The sequence below is a fragment of the Drosophila elegans genome, unplaced genomic scaffold, assembly GCF_018152505.1.
Source record: "Drosophila elegans isolate 14027-0461.03 unplaced genomic scaffold, ASM1815250v1 contig_149, whole genome shotgun sequence".
NCBI classification, from domain to species: Eukaryota; Metazoa; Arthropoda; class Insecta; order Diptera; family Drosophilidae; genus Drosophila; species Drosophila elegans.
In genome coordinates, this window is record NW_024545513.1 from 20,010,631 (window position 1) to 20,028,315 (window position 17,685).

Here is a 17,685-nt window from a genome sequence, read left to right on the forward strand (position 1 = left end):
TTTTTATTTATTTATTAAAACCTTTTATTGCTTAATTAATAAGTGCATATAATTTTACTCCCTTTCCTCTTCCTTTTTAATTATATAAGTACTAAAAATGATTTTGTAATGCTTGGGGAATATATTTAAGGGGCTGGCATGCCAAAGTGCAAAAACAAAAAGATTAAGTGCAATTATATATATTCAATATTCTGGTTCGGTTGATTTGCTGTTGTAGAATTTGTAAGCCTCACAAAATATTAGTCGGTGGGGGAACCCAAGTAGGCAAAATGTTGCATGTGTTGCAAAATTCATTTAAAAATGGAAATACACAAAATCTTACGGGATCAGAGTGGAACCAAGAATGGAATTTGCCAGTTTCCTTGATCTGAAATAACATGTGATTAGAATGAATATTTAAAAACAAATGTGAAGCTGTCATCTTACCTCATTGAAACTGAAGCAAAGAGACGGATTAGCATGGGTGGTGATAGATATACAATATTCGTCGAACTTATTATACACATCTGTGATACCACACTAGACAGGAAATATATTTTTCAAGAATATGTAATGTATGTATGTATGTTATTGAACTTACTGCCATTATCGGCAATTGCTGGCTGCAGAAGATAGTCACAAAAAGTCCAATAATTGCAATGGTAACCTTCATTTTGTCCTAGGTGTTACTGAAAACTGATTTTGTTTAACTCCAAGGAGTGGTATTTATACGAAAAATAAAACATTCCTGGTCACCACAATGTTATAAAGATAAGCTTAGAGGTTTTAAGTCGTGACCCTAATGTAAATCGTGAATCCTAGGGTGTTATCTTAATAATAAACATTTAAATATTTCCTCACATTTCCTGGTGCCCGAAAGAATTTCAAAAAAAAAAATGATAGACTAGAAACGGACGCACGGACGGACGGACGGATTCTCCTTTTCTGCTTTGCAAACATCTTGCTGAAATGATCTCTAGATCATAACAACTAAATCAGAATTGTTTATCTCTTGTAAAAAAATGTCAATAACATTTGCGATATAAGATTTTATTTAGTAAATAATATAAAATTAAATACCTTGCACTAAGAGGTATTTTAAAATATGTATTAAAGCTTATTAATTAATTTTTTTGTGGAAAATTACTTTATATATGAGTTTTAAGCCATGAACAATATTGAATAAATATTTAATGTGCGACCACCAATGGCCAATAATTCACAGCCAAACATGACAACTGACACTTTTTGCGCATACATCACACACAAATTGCTCAGTGCTTTTTTCAACCACGTTCTGGTCAATAATTCGCACAGCCATTGATGGAAATTAAAACACAAATCAAACGACGGCAGCGGTATGAAAAAAGCAATTTCCATCATTAAAGCGGGCAATTGAATGAGTCAACAGAGCCGACAGGTGAATCGGAAAGGTGAGAAGTGGGCGGAGGGTATGACGCCGTGGGCTAAAAATAAACCCTGTTCACCTATACTATATACCATATACCATATTGTATGGGCAGGGTCAACGGAGCTTTTTCGTTATGCGGCACACGTGGGGCGCCGATTATAATGCCTTTCAGCCGATTTTGCGGTGCTCAATCCGCTGGCGATTTTGCGGCTTCAGTTCGCATTCGCCGCTCAGCGTAAAATGTTGTGAGGCATTTTTAAACCCCGAATAAAATTCGCGTCATAACCTACTCTTTGCATTTCGACGTTTCTGGTCATGGCTTTTCTCTTTAACTTATTAACTCTTCTGGCAGTGGCCGCTATTTCCATTCAAGTGGTGAGTGGAAAATCAATGGGGAAAAGTGAATCAATTGTGAAAATAATTAATAAACAACAAACTATAACTGTAGAATAATGTTGAATTTTTTTTGTTATTATATTACTGTTCAGCAGAAATCCATTGGGTTAACTTTGCTTGGTGTTTTTTTTTTATTGAACTAAAATAATATAATTCCAGCAATTGTGTTGATACCAATCAATTCTAAGTTCAGATATAAAGTGTGTTCTTTGTGAAAAATACTTTGTTCAATTATAGAACAAACTCAACTTTTTATTGTAGTTATTTTCGTGAAGAATTAATTATATTACATACTAAACTGCACAAAGCTTTTAAATTCATTTCCTTTGTATTTATAATTTTATTTAAATAAAATCAAATAAAATCAACAATTGTGAAAAGTGTGAAATGTAGTTCCTAAAATATGAAGTTATAATAATTACCAGTTAATAGACAGACTTTAATCCAATTTTTCTGTATGTAGACTCTTGCCCTGGAGTTTATGGATGAAGGCACTTTGGGCAACGATGGGGCTCATCATTTTGACGAGGAATCCTCCGCTGAGGTGCCTGGAATTTTAACTGGTTACACCAGGGACACTGTCGCTCATTTTAATCCTCGGAAAGTAGATGCTGGATTTCGACAACTTTGGGAACGTGTTCCTCTCCAAAAAATCGATGTGATCAAGCGGAGATAGGGAAACGTTCAATCCCTCAAAGTCGTGAATAAATCACCAATTATCTCAATTAAAATGTTACATATATAGAAGTTGCATACTTCAAATTAATAATATATTTTTCTTAGCACTGCAATTTTTAATTTAATTTTTATACCATAGCTATCAGCTTATAAGACACTAAAAAATTACGTAATCTTAATTAAAGTGAAATAAAAGATAGTAAATATAATTTTAGAAGCCCACTTTGAGGCTTTTTACTGGCAATATTTATATAAATAAATATTGAAAATAAAGTAAATATGTATTAAAAGCTACAACACCATTTAAAGAAAAGCTTTACTAATTCTGCAGCATGGAAATGTTTCTTTGACTATTGCACAAATTTAACAAGAAACCATAAATGTGGTTAATGAACAATTCCCCCTCCAGGTTTTTGGGTCAAACCTTTTTGCTTTTGGCCCAGGGGCTAAACCACCCACCAATCACCCACCCAACTGTGTGGTTTCCCCTCCCTAAAAACCAAAGTAACCTTCAGCCCAAGTAGTTCTTAGAAAAGTAATAAAAAAAAGCGTGGAAAAAGCGGCCCTCCTAGGGAAAAACTTTTTTATTTGCATTTTGTTTTAAGCAATGGAAGGGACACAAAAAAAAAGTGAGACCAACTCTGTTTCTGTTTCGGGTTTTTTTATCCTATTTTTTCTGTTTTTTTTTTTTTTTAGCTGGTTGTTTCTTCTTTGTTTTGTAGAAAAATGCACAAGTTTTATGGTAGCATAAAAGTTTTTGTGGGGAAAACTTTGCACTTGTCTTGCCGAAAGGGTTTTACAATGATGCGCTATATGCGACACGCCCCCTCGAACTGTCCAAGTGGGCGTGTCGAGCACTTAATATTTCTGGCATATCATTAGGCGAACAATATCCCCGAAAACTGATTCGGGAAGTGGGCATTTTGGGGTGCCTTTGCCTTTGCTCTAAAAACTTTTTTTTTTTTTTTTTTTTTTTCTTGGGCCCGGAATGCGACACTCAGTCAGTCAACCATCGCGGTTACTTAACCCCAGAAAGTAACTTTCGGCTGACCACTCTGAATGACCAGCATGCATTATCATTAAAATAAATTATTAGAGTCCAGTGTGGCCACAACTAAAACGCATTTTGCACGTTTTGTGTGCGAGAATTTTTTACACGATTTTTACAACTTTTTTTGCGGTTGCGCTAAGTACACAAAAGCATTCTGCAAAAGGGGGTGATGGGGGTGTGTTTGGGGATAAAAAGTCAAGTTGAATGCGTTTAGAGTTAGGTTGTGAGAATGTTAGGATGTAGCATTTAGTTAACCCACAAGACAAGACGCACACAAGAAATAACTTTGCATACTTTTAGGCAGCTCATGTTAAATACTAATGCAACCAAAGGGCTCCGTCCACCAGCACCATCAAAAGACAATGAAAACGGGCAAATGGGGATGGAAAGTGTGCAGGAAGCCACGTAATTTCTCAAGTAACCTAACCACGTAAAGCATAAAATATTTGCCTTTGAGTCGGGGGGCAAAAGTATGTCCAAGAAGTTGCCCAGTTGCCGCAAAAACAAGTTGCAAGCCGCTCATTTGAATACCCGGCTACGAACTCGGACATGCAAACAACTTTGACCACGCATTTGTTGGAGGCTGTGGATGCAAGTGGTAGTGGTAGACAAAGTATACCCTCTTACCGCACTTCCTAATACCCTAGAATATAAAATGGAATATTTATTATCTTATTTATTACCTACCTTAAAAAAAATTATTCCGAATGAGTAAATTAATAGTTTTATGAAATTTGTGTCCAATCTTAGGAAACTGCAATAAAATAGCTTCTAATCTTGTTGAAGATCCCCACGATAAGTTCAAACTCACTACATTCAGAAACAACTTAGTTATGATAGCAAGGTCTGCTTGTGGTATCGAAAAAGTCACGGTTTTTAAGAAGATATGAACAATAAATTTCATTTGAATACAATAACTTTAAAAATGTATTTAATATCTACATAATCACCAGACTTTAGGCCTCAATATCTTTAAGATAACCAAGTCTTCTTAAAGTTTAATAAACAATTAATATTGTATGGTTTTTAAACTGTTTAAGAAGTAAGCAAATACATTTTGGCAAGGTTTCTAGCAGCAAACGTCTCCCCAAAATCAATTTACCCACTGGAAAGGCGTTAAAAATAGACAAAAGAGAAGGCCAAAGGAGCTGGACGTAGGTGACGATGCCAAGTCAGGGACAGTAAAGAAGCATCCTCGGCAGGAGCCGGAGTCAGCCAGTTGACTGGCCACATGCTTCATGCTGCCAGGCACATGCAATTTGTAAGCCAAAGCGCATAATTTACAACGGGGAGAAGGCCACGTCTTCGAGGTCCTGAGACACTGGCCCAGGACCTCAAACTTGGACCCCGACCATACCCAAAATCATATCCACTGCCCCCTTTGCCATCTTGGCCAATGAAGTGCCGGTTGCGGCCAGTTCATCTTGGGTCCCCAACGGAGAATCGTTCGAAGTCTTGGCCCAGAGAAGGCGGCTAACACCGATTGTGGTTGCCCTCAGAAAAAATGGTGCTTAGGTTGGCCAAAGAGCTGTGACTAATAGCCGAAAATAATAAAATTATTTGCTTAGCTATGTGCTCTAAAATCCCTGCAAATCCATTGATGTTTTTGATTTATATAATTATACTATCTATATCTTTGGAAAGTTTTCTTGATTATTGCTAAACTACCATTCATTTCTTGAGTTTTTAAATAATTAATTAAATTGAACAGAAAGTCCCATTTGGAAATATGACATGCAATTTTTGACAGCTCACTTTCGAGCATTACTTTTGTATACTACCCTTGGAACTCCTTATATAATTTAAAAACCTTGTTCATTCATTGTTCTTTTGTAATAAAGAATAATATTATTTATTTAATTACTAAACAAGCTAGGTCATGCATCAAATACTAAAATGAATACATCAATACATATTTATATTATAATGGTCCTTATTATATTTCAAATGAGTTGAGCGTCAATGAAATGTTGACAACCTTCAGTTGTGTATTTATTGTCAACTTTTATGTGGCCTAGGACTTACATAAAATACTATTTGCAATACATTTCAAAAACTATACCGAAATGTTGAGCCTGGACTCGCACTAATTTGCATGCCAGTGAATTACTTACGGAGGCCTACCTGTCGTCTTAGTTCTTGAGTTTATTCTTTTTCGGGGATTCTTCGTCCTTTTTGGCGCAGCGAGCTTTCGAGGAGAAGAGGCCAGGATTCGCGTGGGCTTAAGTGTCCTGGCCGAAAAGGAGTGGCCAGTCAAGTGGCCATGGTCATAAAAAGATGGGTGGAAGGACAAGTAAGCGGTGTCCGCAAGAAAATAACTTGTAGCAAATTAAGTTTGTTAGTAATTAGAACACCACTAAGGACACCTGAGCGCCGGTTGAATTTATACTCGTACTCGTACTCTTACTCGTCCTCGCCCTCAGAAGGCAGGACAACACACAACAATTAAACTTGCCGCCTCTAATTCCACCTTCTTTTTCGGTGGCGAGTCCTTCGTCCTTTTCTCAGGTATCTTTCCCCCGATATCCTCCGCCCCAAAGTAACAAAAGTTTCTCCAAGTCGCCTTGTCGAAAATTCCTCAACTCGAAAGTTGCCAACTTTGATGTCCAAGAAGACCGGAAAAGGAGATGCATTTTTCGGAGCTGGGCGAACAACCGTCAAGTGCATGCCTGGACATCGGCCAGTTGCTCCTCGCCGCTTAACCCATTAATTACCGGCAGTCGAAATTCCATCAGTGTATTGCAGTTTATGGTAAATCTATCATCAAAATAATTTTTGAGTCTACTTTTCCAAAAAAATGTATAGTTCATTTGGCAAATAAATGAATTAATGAATAATCGTTGCATTAATATAGTTCTTGCATTCAGGATACAAAGGTTGGCTTTGGAAAATCGTAGATATGTTTTCTACTAAGAGTGTCAGAAACGAAAGGGCATGAAAAAGATAACATTTTTCAAATTTATTTTCCTAGAAACACTTTAACACCGATTTTGTCGAATTATTTTATTCAAATTGTTCTAGCTAAGTAATAAATTCTTTTAAAGGTCCTTAAATCTTTTTTACTTACAATCTTGATTAAACCTTTAAAGTTAAAAGACAAACAGCGAGTGTACTCTGGTTAAAATTCAAATCTAAGAGATATACAATTTTGAAAACTATTTCCTTACAAGCAGCTGACTAAAATTTGGAAAATTTATGTAGAGGGTTAACTTAGCCCGGTAAAGCCCATTCCCGCATTTTCAACGAGCACTGTGGCCAAGTGGCAAAAGTTTGGCAGCTTAAGGAGCAGCAGAAAGCAGTTCAGTTGACCCAAGTACACAACGAACAGGTACTTTGTGGCGTGCGTGGGACAGGAAAAAGGATCGCAAAAGAGGGGTGGACGGTCCTCTCTGTGGACAGAACATTAGCAGCAGTGTTTCACAAAAACAAAATAAATGCTCCTACGCTTACCATCATACCACATACTTAAAAATGTTTACGCATTTGGATAGTGCAATAAAACTCGTAGCTTTATATGTTTTACATATTAAATTTGGAGAGCATTATAAATTTAGGCACTGAAAAGTCCATCTAAGTTCGAGAAGATCGACTGCGACTCGAATCTTCCGATCCAGCAGCACAACTTCGTTGATTTTAGCAGCAAGATACGATGATCCATTGATCCATTTCACGTTAAAAGTAAATTATGCTTAAGATTTAATTTATATAACAAAATAAAAACGAATATCTTGCTGTAGCTGGAGAATTCAAACACTTATACGTACTAAAAAGATTTAAAGGTGTACAAATTTAAATAAGCTATGCTGATGCTTAACTCGATTAAAAAAGATTTTTAACGATTATTGATTTAGTTAAGTAATCTACCATGTTGTATTACTAACACAAAAAACTATTTTAAACTGTTTAAATATAGAAACAAATCTTTAATATAATCATTTTTAGGCCCCCCCAAAAAGTCCAATCAAAATGGGCTCTTTAAAGTTTTCAAGGGGCAATCAAATTGAGCCTTCTTAAAGTTTTCATAACGCAGACAAAGGCTAAAAGCAGGTCCACACTTTCACTTTATTAACACCAAATTAATTTTAACTCGAAATGACCACACATTCAACCCTACGTATTAAATAAATAGTATATATGTATAATCCGAAAGCCCCCAAACTAAAGTTACACACATGAATACATTTCGTGCACAGTTGAGTGCAGCGATTGAATTTTAAACAAGAACGACAAATGCCGGCAATCAAGTCAAGTCAAGAAGGAAAATGAACTTGGGAAGGAAACTCCAAGGCGACGGGCGCTATAATCAATATGCAGCAGTCAATAAAGAAGGAGCAACAATTACACAGGACCTCTGGAGTTTAGAAGAGGATGCGGGGAGTGGGAAATTTGGGTGTTTTGCCCCATAGTTTTGCAATGTGCGACGGTTAAATGATGTGTAATCGTCTTATGTGCACTCGAATGCCTTTTGGCTTCTAATATGGCCGGGCATCAAGGACCCAGGACTACAGGACTTCACACAGGACTTCACCAAGCACACACACACACACACACACACACACATATTGGAATAGTAAGGACAAAGGCCGGACCACCGAGGACCCAAGATCCCCCGAGTGCACACACAAAAGAAAACTTTGCCATAGGCTGACCTCAAAATGCACAACGACACAAACTTTAATTTACAATCAATTCAGGCGTGAATAATAAACCACAAGAAACCAAACAGAGAAAGCGGGCTCAGTTCAGTTCCCCGAGACGAAGTGAAAGTGTTGCCCTTTGTCCTCTCGAAAATTTAGTTACAACACAACACCGAAAGTTTGCCAAGTTTTCCGGGCAAACAAACAAAACTCTGGAATAGGGAGTATGGAGTATGCTCGAGCCCCCGGAATTTACCCAAAAACCGCAACACTTCCGCTCCTCGAGCATCCTGTCCATGGACAGGAAATTCCTGCCAAGCGGTCCTCCTCGGCTATCAATATTGTTTTCCTATTAAATTGATCATTGGCCAGTCAACAATTGTGGCCAGGTCCTTTGTCCTTCTGAAAATCAACCGTTTTGTCTGGCATTTCCAAAGCACTGACCAAAACTACAGGACTCTTGGTTTGTCGTTCACAAAGTCTGGTTAGACATGCAATTTATACTTAAATTTTATTTGCTTATGGTTATTTTTCAAACCCTTATAGTGCTTTGGATATGAAGTGCCTTTTAAAATAAAATATAACATGTTGATCATAATATTATAAGACAATATTTAAACTAAATTCATTACATTTTTCAACTTTGTAACAACTTTTAACAATTATTCTTAATAATTTTCTTTAACTATTTTTTATAAACATTGAAACTAATATTTATCAATCTTCAACAATCTTCAATATGATATAAATTTCTTTATTTTTGATATCATATTAAGCACATTGACTAAACTCATATGACAGTAAACAATAAAATAAGTACCCAATGCATTTATTTCTTGCTGTGAACTCGTACAGCATTGTGTGTTTTGGCAATTCCTGTTGCACCAGAAATGCACCCGAAACCTTGGGTATTGGATATTTGCGGCATCCAGTCAATGTCAATCAATTGCGGCAATTCATCGGGGATGTGGAGGGGGGGGTGGCCCTCAAGTGGGTAAACAGAAACAGTTGCCTACTTACAGACACCAGGACATCGGGACACCAGACATCAGGACATCAGGATATCAGGACATTGGGTGGAGCAGTCAATCAGTCAGTTCCTGGTTCGCTGATCTGTGAGCCTGCGAGTCCTGTGATTCCTGCGATTCCTGTGAGCTGCTCTATTTGCTTCAACACCCACTGCAAATTAAATTCATTAGTCAACTTCCGGCTGGGAATGAGATTGGGAATGGGATGTGTTGCCATGTGCTGGCTGCTGTCAATTCAGACGGATTTGAAGTCAACTCAATTTGAAATCAATAGTGTGTGAATAATCCTTTCACACCGACGCACATGCATCTAATATTCCCCCTCTCAAAGCCCTTGCCTTTTGGGGGGAAAATTGCATCTGGTGCCTGGGATTGTCTAGTCTGGATGGTTGGGTAAATGGTTGGATGGATGGTTGGATGGATGGATGGATGGATGGATGGGATGGATGTAGGCATGGTTGGATGGCTGACTAACTGGCTGCTTGGATTGCTGGGCACTTGAAAACGTTTTTGCATTGATTGCACTTCATATCAGCCATCCAGCCAGTGATTCGTTCGTTCGTTCGTTCGTTCATTCATTCATTCATTCATTCACTCGCTCAAGCAGGCCGTTTATTCATGCCATTCGCATATGTTGCATCGTCATTTTTTGGTGGGCGAGGAGCCCCAAAACCCAAAACCCCGAAACCCAATCCCAAAGCCCGAAAACCAAATGCAACGCCAAGTAGACATGGCAACCAAAAAAGGCAAGCCATTAAGCGATGACGACGATGAAAGTATTTAAGCAATTCAATGGCATTTCGAAAACAACACACAGACAAAAAAATTTATCGTAAAAAACCAAGACAATAAAAGTAAGGGCATACATATAAATAAAATAAATAATTTTAAAAATTCCAGACGGAATGATAATGATAAAACTTATCCAGATACAAAGGAACTGCTGACATTATTTTAAAGCATGTGATTTGAGGAGAAATGTCCATTATTATGTATGTTAAAAACTATAATATATAAACTATAATATATATAAATCACCTAAAATTTAAATCAACTTTATAATATCGATGATGAATAGTGACTCTATAATAAACTTAAGTAAACTGTTTCGATACAATGTTAATTGTATATCAAATATGTTTCAATGTATTGATATCTTGTGAATTAAAAATCATAGAATACAAATTTGGGTATCTAAGAAATGATTAGGTATTCTATTTTGTGTTGCTTAAAATCGCCAAATAAAAGGGTATATAATGACTTCAAATTTATATCAAAATAATATAAATATATATATATCAATAAAACCTAGCTTTAACTAATCTATAGGTAGAACTTATTGAATTTCCTGTGTGACTAGCGCATTAAATTACAAGTTTTGTATTTGTAGCGTTGGGAGGAACATTGAAAATAAATGAAATTAAATGCAAATATTAATTATATATTTTTTCGAGTGCAGCACCACCTACACCACCCATTCGGCAGCTGCACCACTTCATCCCAGTCGAGTGGCAAGCAATGAGCTATGCATGCAATTCAAGTGGCGCATCTGCAACTGCAGCTGAAAATGCAACTGCAACTGCAATTGCAGCGACTGCCTTCCGATTTTCCCCGATTCCCCCGCGGACTCCCTCCGATTACCAGACAACCAAAAAAGTGCACAGTAGTCCTCGGGGGAAGCCCCGAAATTTCGGTTGGTAGGGCATTCCCATGTGGCACCACTTGCTATCTGTTTGTGTCCGTAATTGTGCATAATTGAGTTGAGGCCAGGCCTTCATTTCCAGAGGTTTTTTGTTCGCCAAATTGGGCAAATGGGAAAGGATAAGGACAGCCCACTGAAGTACTCAGTATCGGTTTCCCATTTCCCCATTATTACAGACAATTTAGCAGAATTAAAATATCAATTGAGGTGATTGGACTAAGGGCATTACCTTTAAAAAAACTTATATTCCAAATAATGTGGAATATTAAACACATATTTATTGATATTTTTTGGCGGATCTTAAACTTGTGTTTATGATAATCTGAAAATAGAATTTGAGCTTAAAGAACTTTCGGAATTTAATAGTTTCAAACCCTTTTTAAGCTTAGCACGAGCAAGAACAAAAGGTCCTGGTTGTAATAAAAAATTATTGTTAGCTTAAACTTTTATTCAATTTATTTTAATAATATATGTATTTTGTATAGCTATATGTAGTTATGTTACATTATAATAATTTTTTGTTTAGAAAGATTGCACTTTAAATAGTTTTTAGTCGAATAATACAAATATTGCAACACATTTTTGTCAAAATCTTGTGCAGACCAAACTAGGCTTTGTCTTAACCCAAAATAGTTCAAGTTGACATTTGGCCTTAAAAGTTTCAGTTTTCGTTCGGCCTTCGTTTGAATAGCTCACCCAATTTATTCATTGGCTTACAAATACATAGCATTTTGTGCAAAAAAATCGCAGACGATGAATACGTTGGACGTGGATTTCCGTATGGATATTGGAGGCACTGGCTTTTGTCGGACGATCCAGCAATACTTGATCAGTTGCTGTGCTCAGCTGGTCGAGATGGCCATGATTTTGACCCATGAAAGTGGTAAGTTTGTGTGCCGTTTGTGGGGTGGAACAATCCAAGAGTTGCCTCCGAATGGCCAGGATAAAGATGATGATGACGATGATGGGCATAAAGGGAACTATCATTGCCGTAGAATGACTAACGACAAGAAATCAATTCGCAAATCTGGCGGCGAAGGAGACTTTCTGCGACTTCCGCGACTTGTGAGCGTGGCCTGCGGATTTGCCAAGGATCAGGTCATATATCCGCACTACAGTCGTGGGAAATTCGGTGAGGATGCCTGGTTTGCCACCTCCAATACGCAGGCGGACACAATGGGCGTGGCCGATGGCGTGGGCGGTTGGCGGAGTTTTGGCGTGGATCCCGGTGAGTTTAGCATGTTCCTCATGCGATCCTGCGAACGATTATCGCTCAGCAAGGACATGGTGCCCCAAAGACCGGACTTACTTCTGGCCCGAGCCTATTGTGAATTGCTTGGACAAAAGTGCCCCGTTGTGGGCAGCTGTACGGCCTGTATTTTGACCCTTAATCGGGCGAATAGCACCCTGTATACGGCCAACCTCGGTGATAGTGGTTTTCTGGTGGTGCGATCTGGTGCCGTCGCCTGTCGATCGCTGGAACAGCAGCACCACTTCAATACCCCCTATCAATTGTCCGTTTTACCGCCGTATCACCTTGACACTGCCGTGTCCGATGGTCCAGAATCGGCGGACACAATGCAATTTCCCGTAGAGCCCGGCGATGTCATCCTCCTGGCCACCGATGGCGTGTACGACAATGTACCCGAGAGCTTTCTCATTGAAGTTCTCAGCGAAATGTCCGGCGTTTCGGATGCGGTACGCCTGCAGATGGCCGCCAATGCCGTGGCCTTGATGGCTCGCGCCTTGAGCTTCAATCCGGCCCACGATTCGCCATTCAGCCAGAATGCCCGCAAACTCAACATCGAGGCGTCGGGTGGCAAGCCGGATGACATCACGGTCCTTTTGGCCACCGTTGTCTAGTTGCCACCCGGAGAATCGGCAAAAAAAAAGGAACCGACAATTCAAGAGGATGTGAGAAATAATAGTGTCTAGTGTAGAAAAGGCCGCTGCCTAGCAGAATTTACTTACAAATCCCGGCATTTACCCTCCATTTGTTAGTTTCCGCTGTCCGGCGAATTTGGCCTGGAAAAAATTAAGAAAATTCTCATCTTCATCATTAGGAACTGCCCCATTTCTTTCAATATTTCATCCATACCGAATTTTTTCCCAAATCCTCGTTTTTCACTTTCTGTCAAAAACAATGCAATTTATCCAAAAAAAAAAAAATACCAAATTGTTTAAATGGATTAAAAAGATTTTTATTTTTTCTGGGATATGGATAAATAATGGCTTGAATGGCCTCATCTTAAGGTACGCTTAAAATACATTTTTTTAATGATCATATAAACAAATTATCCTTTAATTGTCCTAATCTTAAGATAAACTTTAAATACATATATTTAAATTTAGTTTTTAAAAGATATGTAACTAAATTGCTCAACTGTACTAAAATGTATTGTTTTGCCTAATATTAAAGTTAAGCTTAAAATGAATGTATATTTAAATTACTGAATTTGCAAAATAATTCTACACAAAAAGTAATAAGCAAAACTTAATTGTCCTGCTTAATAGCAGAAAAAAATGAAAAGATTACAAACTCCATTGCCTTTGTTTCTCGGAATAACAAAGTGTTCAATAAATCCTAAAAAGTTGAGAAAGGAAAATCTGGGGAAAGTGTCAAGTGAGTGCCGTGGCCCTAATAAACGTAATCAAATTTTTACCATCTACTATACGTGCACTTCTTGCACCGTGGTCCTTTTTTTTTTGTTTTTTGGTCCTGCCAATGTGTGACGTGACATACGATATTTGAGTTTGGAGTTTTGTGGCTTTTAACTTGATTTTTTTCGCTCTTAGCCCCCGCTTTTGTGTCTGCCATCTATGAGGTGTTAATGCTTTGTAAAGTTTGCTGAAAAATAAAACGAAAAAAATAAAGAGCTCAAAGGCGGGAGCCAAAGTTGAAGAATTCCGAATGGAAGTTTGGGGAAAGGACAAAAACCTTGCCATCAAACAATAAAAAATAACACCAAAAAATAAAAGCGAAAAGAAATTCCCAACCACAAAGCATTTTTATGAGTTTCGTGTGTGTTATGTATGGTGTGTGGTGTGTGGTGTGTCCGTCTCTTTCTCACTCCCCTAATTCTGTCTCTTTCCTATTCGTTGGGACTCACTTACTGCTGCACTTTTTTACTTTAAGTGGCTTTTACTTAGTAAGGCCAAAACTTGGCAATAACTTTGGCGAAACGGAGTATTAAGACGCAGGAGTTTCAAACGAGAATTGCAGATTATCCCAAGTTTGACTCTCAATTCGGATGTAATGATCGCTTACCCTTTAAAAAATATTAATTTTGTGTCAGAGACTTTAGTTTAATCTCAGATAATAAAATAAATAATAAATAAAAATAAATAAATATTTTATGATGTGTAGAAATGTTTTTATTCAACATTTCCATTCGAATTCATGTTCTTAAAATATTCATTGCTGTTTATTTACTATGAAACCAAGTCAATTTTCGTTTAATTATAAGTACAAAATACAGCACCAATATATTACCAATCACTAGGAAAATGCTTAAGACTTTCACATTGAGTATATTTTTGGATGCCCTCGGAAACTTTTCCAACCCCAAATAAATGAAAAGTTTCTGCCCCAGAACCCAGGCAGATTTTAAGGGGTCACAGAGCTAAAGTTGAAATAGTTTTATTTCAATTAACAAGAGAAATTCGATGAGTTTATTTGGTGTGCGTGCTGGAAAATTCGCTCGGCGTTTTATGCGACACAAGATAAGAGCGATGGCGACGGCCAAGAATTTAATGCCCGTTTCGGTCGGGTGTGTGTGTGTGTGTGTGCGATAATGTTGACAGATAATAAACTGGGAAAATTACAAAATTACAATCAAACATGGAAATGGAATGGGGGAATGGAAAAGCGTAACCCATATGAGAGGGACATTTGCAAAAATGTCGTTGGAAAGGGGTTTTTGGGGAGAGGTTTCGGAGCAGAGGTTTGCAGAGTGGGCTCAAAATGGGACAGGGGGTCCTGGAAGAATAATGCTGCTAATGGCGGACCATTGTCGAGCGGAAGTGTCCTCTCTCTTCGGTTTTAACGGCCCCAGAAATTCGCCACCATTCCACGACAAACGTAAATTTGCCGCCACAAAACTATTCAATTGAAAGTTATTTACGTTTATTGTTTTATTCCGGATTTAAATGTCGTAAAGGGTGTAAAAGATAACCCGAAAAATGTCTCTTAAATTAATAAAATGGTTGATTTAAAACTCTTTTAATTACTGGACAGCAAATTTCTAAATAAATTAGAAGACATGAATTTTGATTTGATTTAAAACATTATTAAAATCATCGTCGGAGAACAAACTTAATATTTATAAGCCGAGATATTTCGTTAAGTTTATAGAATACAGGTTGTTGGAATCAAAATTGTTATACAAAATTATTGAAGAGTGTTAAAAAAATAAAAACAACCTGTTTTCATTCACGGAATAAATACATATATTATCTTTCTTATTGCTTTTTGCATTGCAATCCTAAAAGTCAAGTCATACCCGGCTTTATGGAACCTTAGCTTTAACTCTGGACAATTAGGCAGCAGTTTGATTTATGGCCAAATGCCATTAAGAGCTCTGCCAAGGCCATCGATTCGTCGGGCCTTCATCTCCGCCTTCATGGCCATGGCCATCGTCGAATCCCCTTCCCAAAAAAACAGTTACGAGTCTGGCCAAATCTATACTTCCGTTGTTAATCATTGGCATCACTTAATGGCCCCTTCCGACTTCCTTTCGTTCCTTTCGAGGAATGCAATCAGCTAGACAAGCGCATGGATATGGATCCAGTTCCATTTTCATTTCCATTTCCACTGCCATTGCCATTGCCATTGCCTCAGTCTGCAGTCGAGTGCTTTTCCTTTTCGGGGAACAGCGAACACGCCCTTCAATTACAAATCACGGGATATTCACGGGATATTCGCAGGACTCGCCTGCCCAGATAATCTGCTAAAGGACTTCCGACCGGTGCGTGGAAAAGCAAAGAAACGGGCGGAAAAATATAGATATATACGTACTTACTATATATATATATATTATGCGGAGCAGCGGGCTCGGACGGGACTGTTACTGAAATCGCAATGATATACGGCCGTGAAATCGAATCGCAGCCGGATGGGGGACCACCACCACTGCACAAAAGGCTTTAAGCTCCAGGATCCGCGATCCTTGGGCTGCTCGACAAAATCAACAGACTATGGCCACGGCCAGCCAGACTCGAAGGCTTCTCAGTTGGCGTCGCCTTTGTGCATTCAATGCACTGGGAACAATATTCACCGGCTTCAGAGACCTTAAATTTTAAATTTTATTCAGGAAACACGAAGTCACATTAAATACAACACCTTTTAATGTCTTACAATTATTATTTAGTTAGTCTACTCTACTGTCGCTGGAATTTAATGTTTTAAATTAGATAATAAAATAACAAATCATTTTAAAATACAGATAAAAAAGTTGATCTCAAAAGTTATATATAAACAAAGCATAGTATAATCATAATATTTTAAAATCATACTTTTATATATAAATAGTTTATCTTTCAACAAGACAAAGTATAATTATAATATTTTAAAATCAGACTTTTAAAATTTGTTTAAATCAAAGTCATGAAAGGTTATATTGCAATATTTTGTCTAGCAACATAAATTAATTTTAGCCACCAAAATTCGAATTTTTAATTGTACTCTTCTTGTTATAAATTAATAATCATTATTTTTTTAATGTATTTTTCCGTCAGTGCTTAGGTTTCTTGGCCGGCGCAGCCAGAAAGAATTTATTGCTCCTTGAGGCCGTGTAGCGTGTCCGAAAGACTCAGCGGGTTGCATGTTCCCGGCTCACTCCTTTTTGGTCCTGCGAACAGAGCTCTTCCTCGAATGTCCTTCGTCCTTCGTGCTTAGGCCGTTTAGGCGTTGGCATTGCATTTTCGGCGGCCGTGTTGAAATTGACAGCAAAATAATTGCTTGATTATTTATGGGACGCGACTTTGGCCAGACAGAAGGCAACTTTCAAAGCGTTTGTTTTACTCCGAGGCGGTAGAAACGCAACAGGACCTGTGTGGTATGCGGTGTGATGTGGTGTGATGTGCCGAGATATGACCCATCCATTAGGCCTCTGCTCGGTTTGTCCTGCATTTGATTCTTATCCAAATAGTTATTCAAGAAATTCAAATTGTGGTAATTAAAAATGGTCACACACATGCTGGCCGTAGCACTTGACATATGGGAGTCACAGCGCCAGAGCCAGAAAAAGATGCAGAAACCGAAACAGAAATCCGAATCCTCATCCGAATCCAAATCAGAAGCAGAAAAACAAGACCAGAGCACAACCGGTGACGTGGCCTGGGAAAAAGGAGCTTTGGCTTTGGCTTCGCCTGCGGCTGGCTGTTATTATTTTTGTCACTGACAAAGCAAATCACCAGAAACCAACAAAGGGTCTCTGGTCCACCTCCTTTATAGCTCCACAATCCCCAATCCCTGACCGCCGGAACCCCATCTTTGGCCCACAAAACACGAGGCGTAACAAACGATGCCGCAGAAAAACCTCGTAGGCCGGGGCTCAGTTTCAGGCCCCTAAAACTCCGAGGACCCTTGTCCGCCACTGGGAGAAAAGGCAAGCCAACTTATCAACTTAAAATATCAAATTTATACAAACAGTTTAGGATTTTCATTGTTTTTATATATTAGATTTCATGGTATAAAAAGTCGAAACAAAAATCATAATAATATGCTTTAATTTATGCTCTTTATTTGTGCCATTTCTATTGTTAAATATTATAGAGGTATATCATAGAAAACACAATATTAG

At 38.0% G+C, this 17,685-nt stretch overlaps 3 protein-coding genes across 3 annotated transcripts; 2 read left to right on the forward strand and 1 right to left on the reverse strand.

Annotated features, from left to right (window-relative positions):
- Positions 1-101: 101 nt before the first annotated feature.
- Positions 102-663, reverse strand: LOC108138469. The gene is made up of 3 exons (XM_041710801.1): positions 581-663; positions 427-519; positions 102-367 (listed from the first exon to the last, which is right to left on the reverse strand). Exons 1-3 carry the CDS (start codon positions 650-652, stop codon positions 230-232), a joined length of 303 nt encoding a protein of 100 aa, XP_041566735.1. The 5' UTR covers positions 653-663; the 3' UTR covers positions 102-229.
- Positions 664-1,620: 957 nt separating this feature from the next.
- On the forward strand, positions 1,621-2,577 carry LOC108138460. Its single transcript, XM_017260663.1, has 2 exons — positions 1,621-1,765; positions 2,250-2,577. Exons 1-2 carry the CDS (start codon positions 1,706-1,708, stop codon positions 2,460-2,462), a joined length of 273 nt encoding a protein of 90 aa, XP_017116152.1. The 5' UTR covers positions 1,621-1,705; the 3' UTR covers positions 2,463-2,577.
- An 8,989-nt stretch (positions 2,578-11,566) lies between these two features.
- Positions 11,567-12,992, forward strand: LOC108138461 (protein phosphatase PTC7 homolog). Its single transcript, XM_017260664.2, has one exon. The coding sequence runs from the start codon at positions 11,636-11,638 to the stop codon at positions 12,743-12,745; it is 1,110 nt and encodes a 369-aa protein (XP_017116153.1). The 5' UTR covers positions 11,567-11,635; the 3' UTR covers positions 12,746-12,992.
- Positions 12,993-17,685: the final 4,693 nt, after the last annotated feature.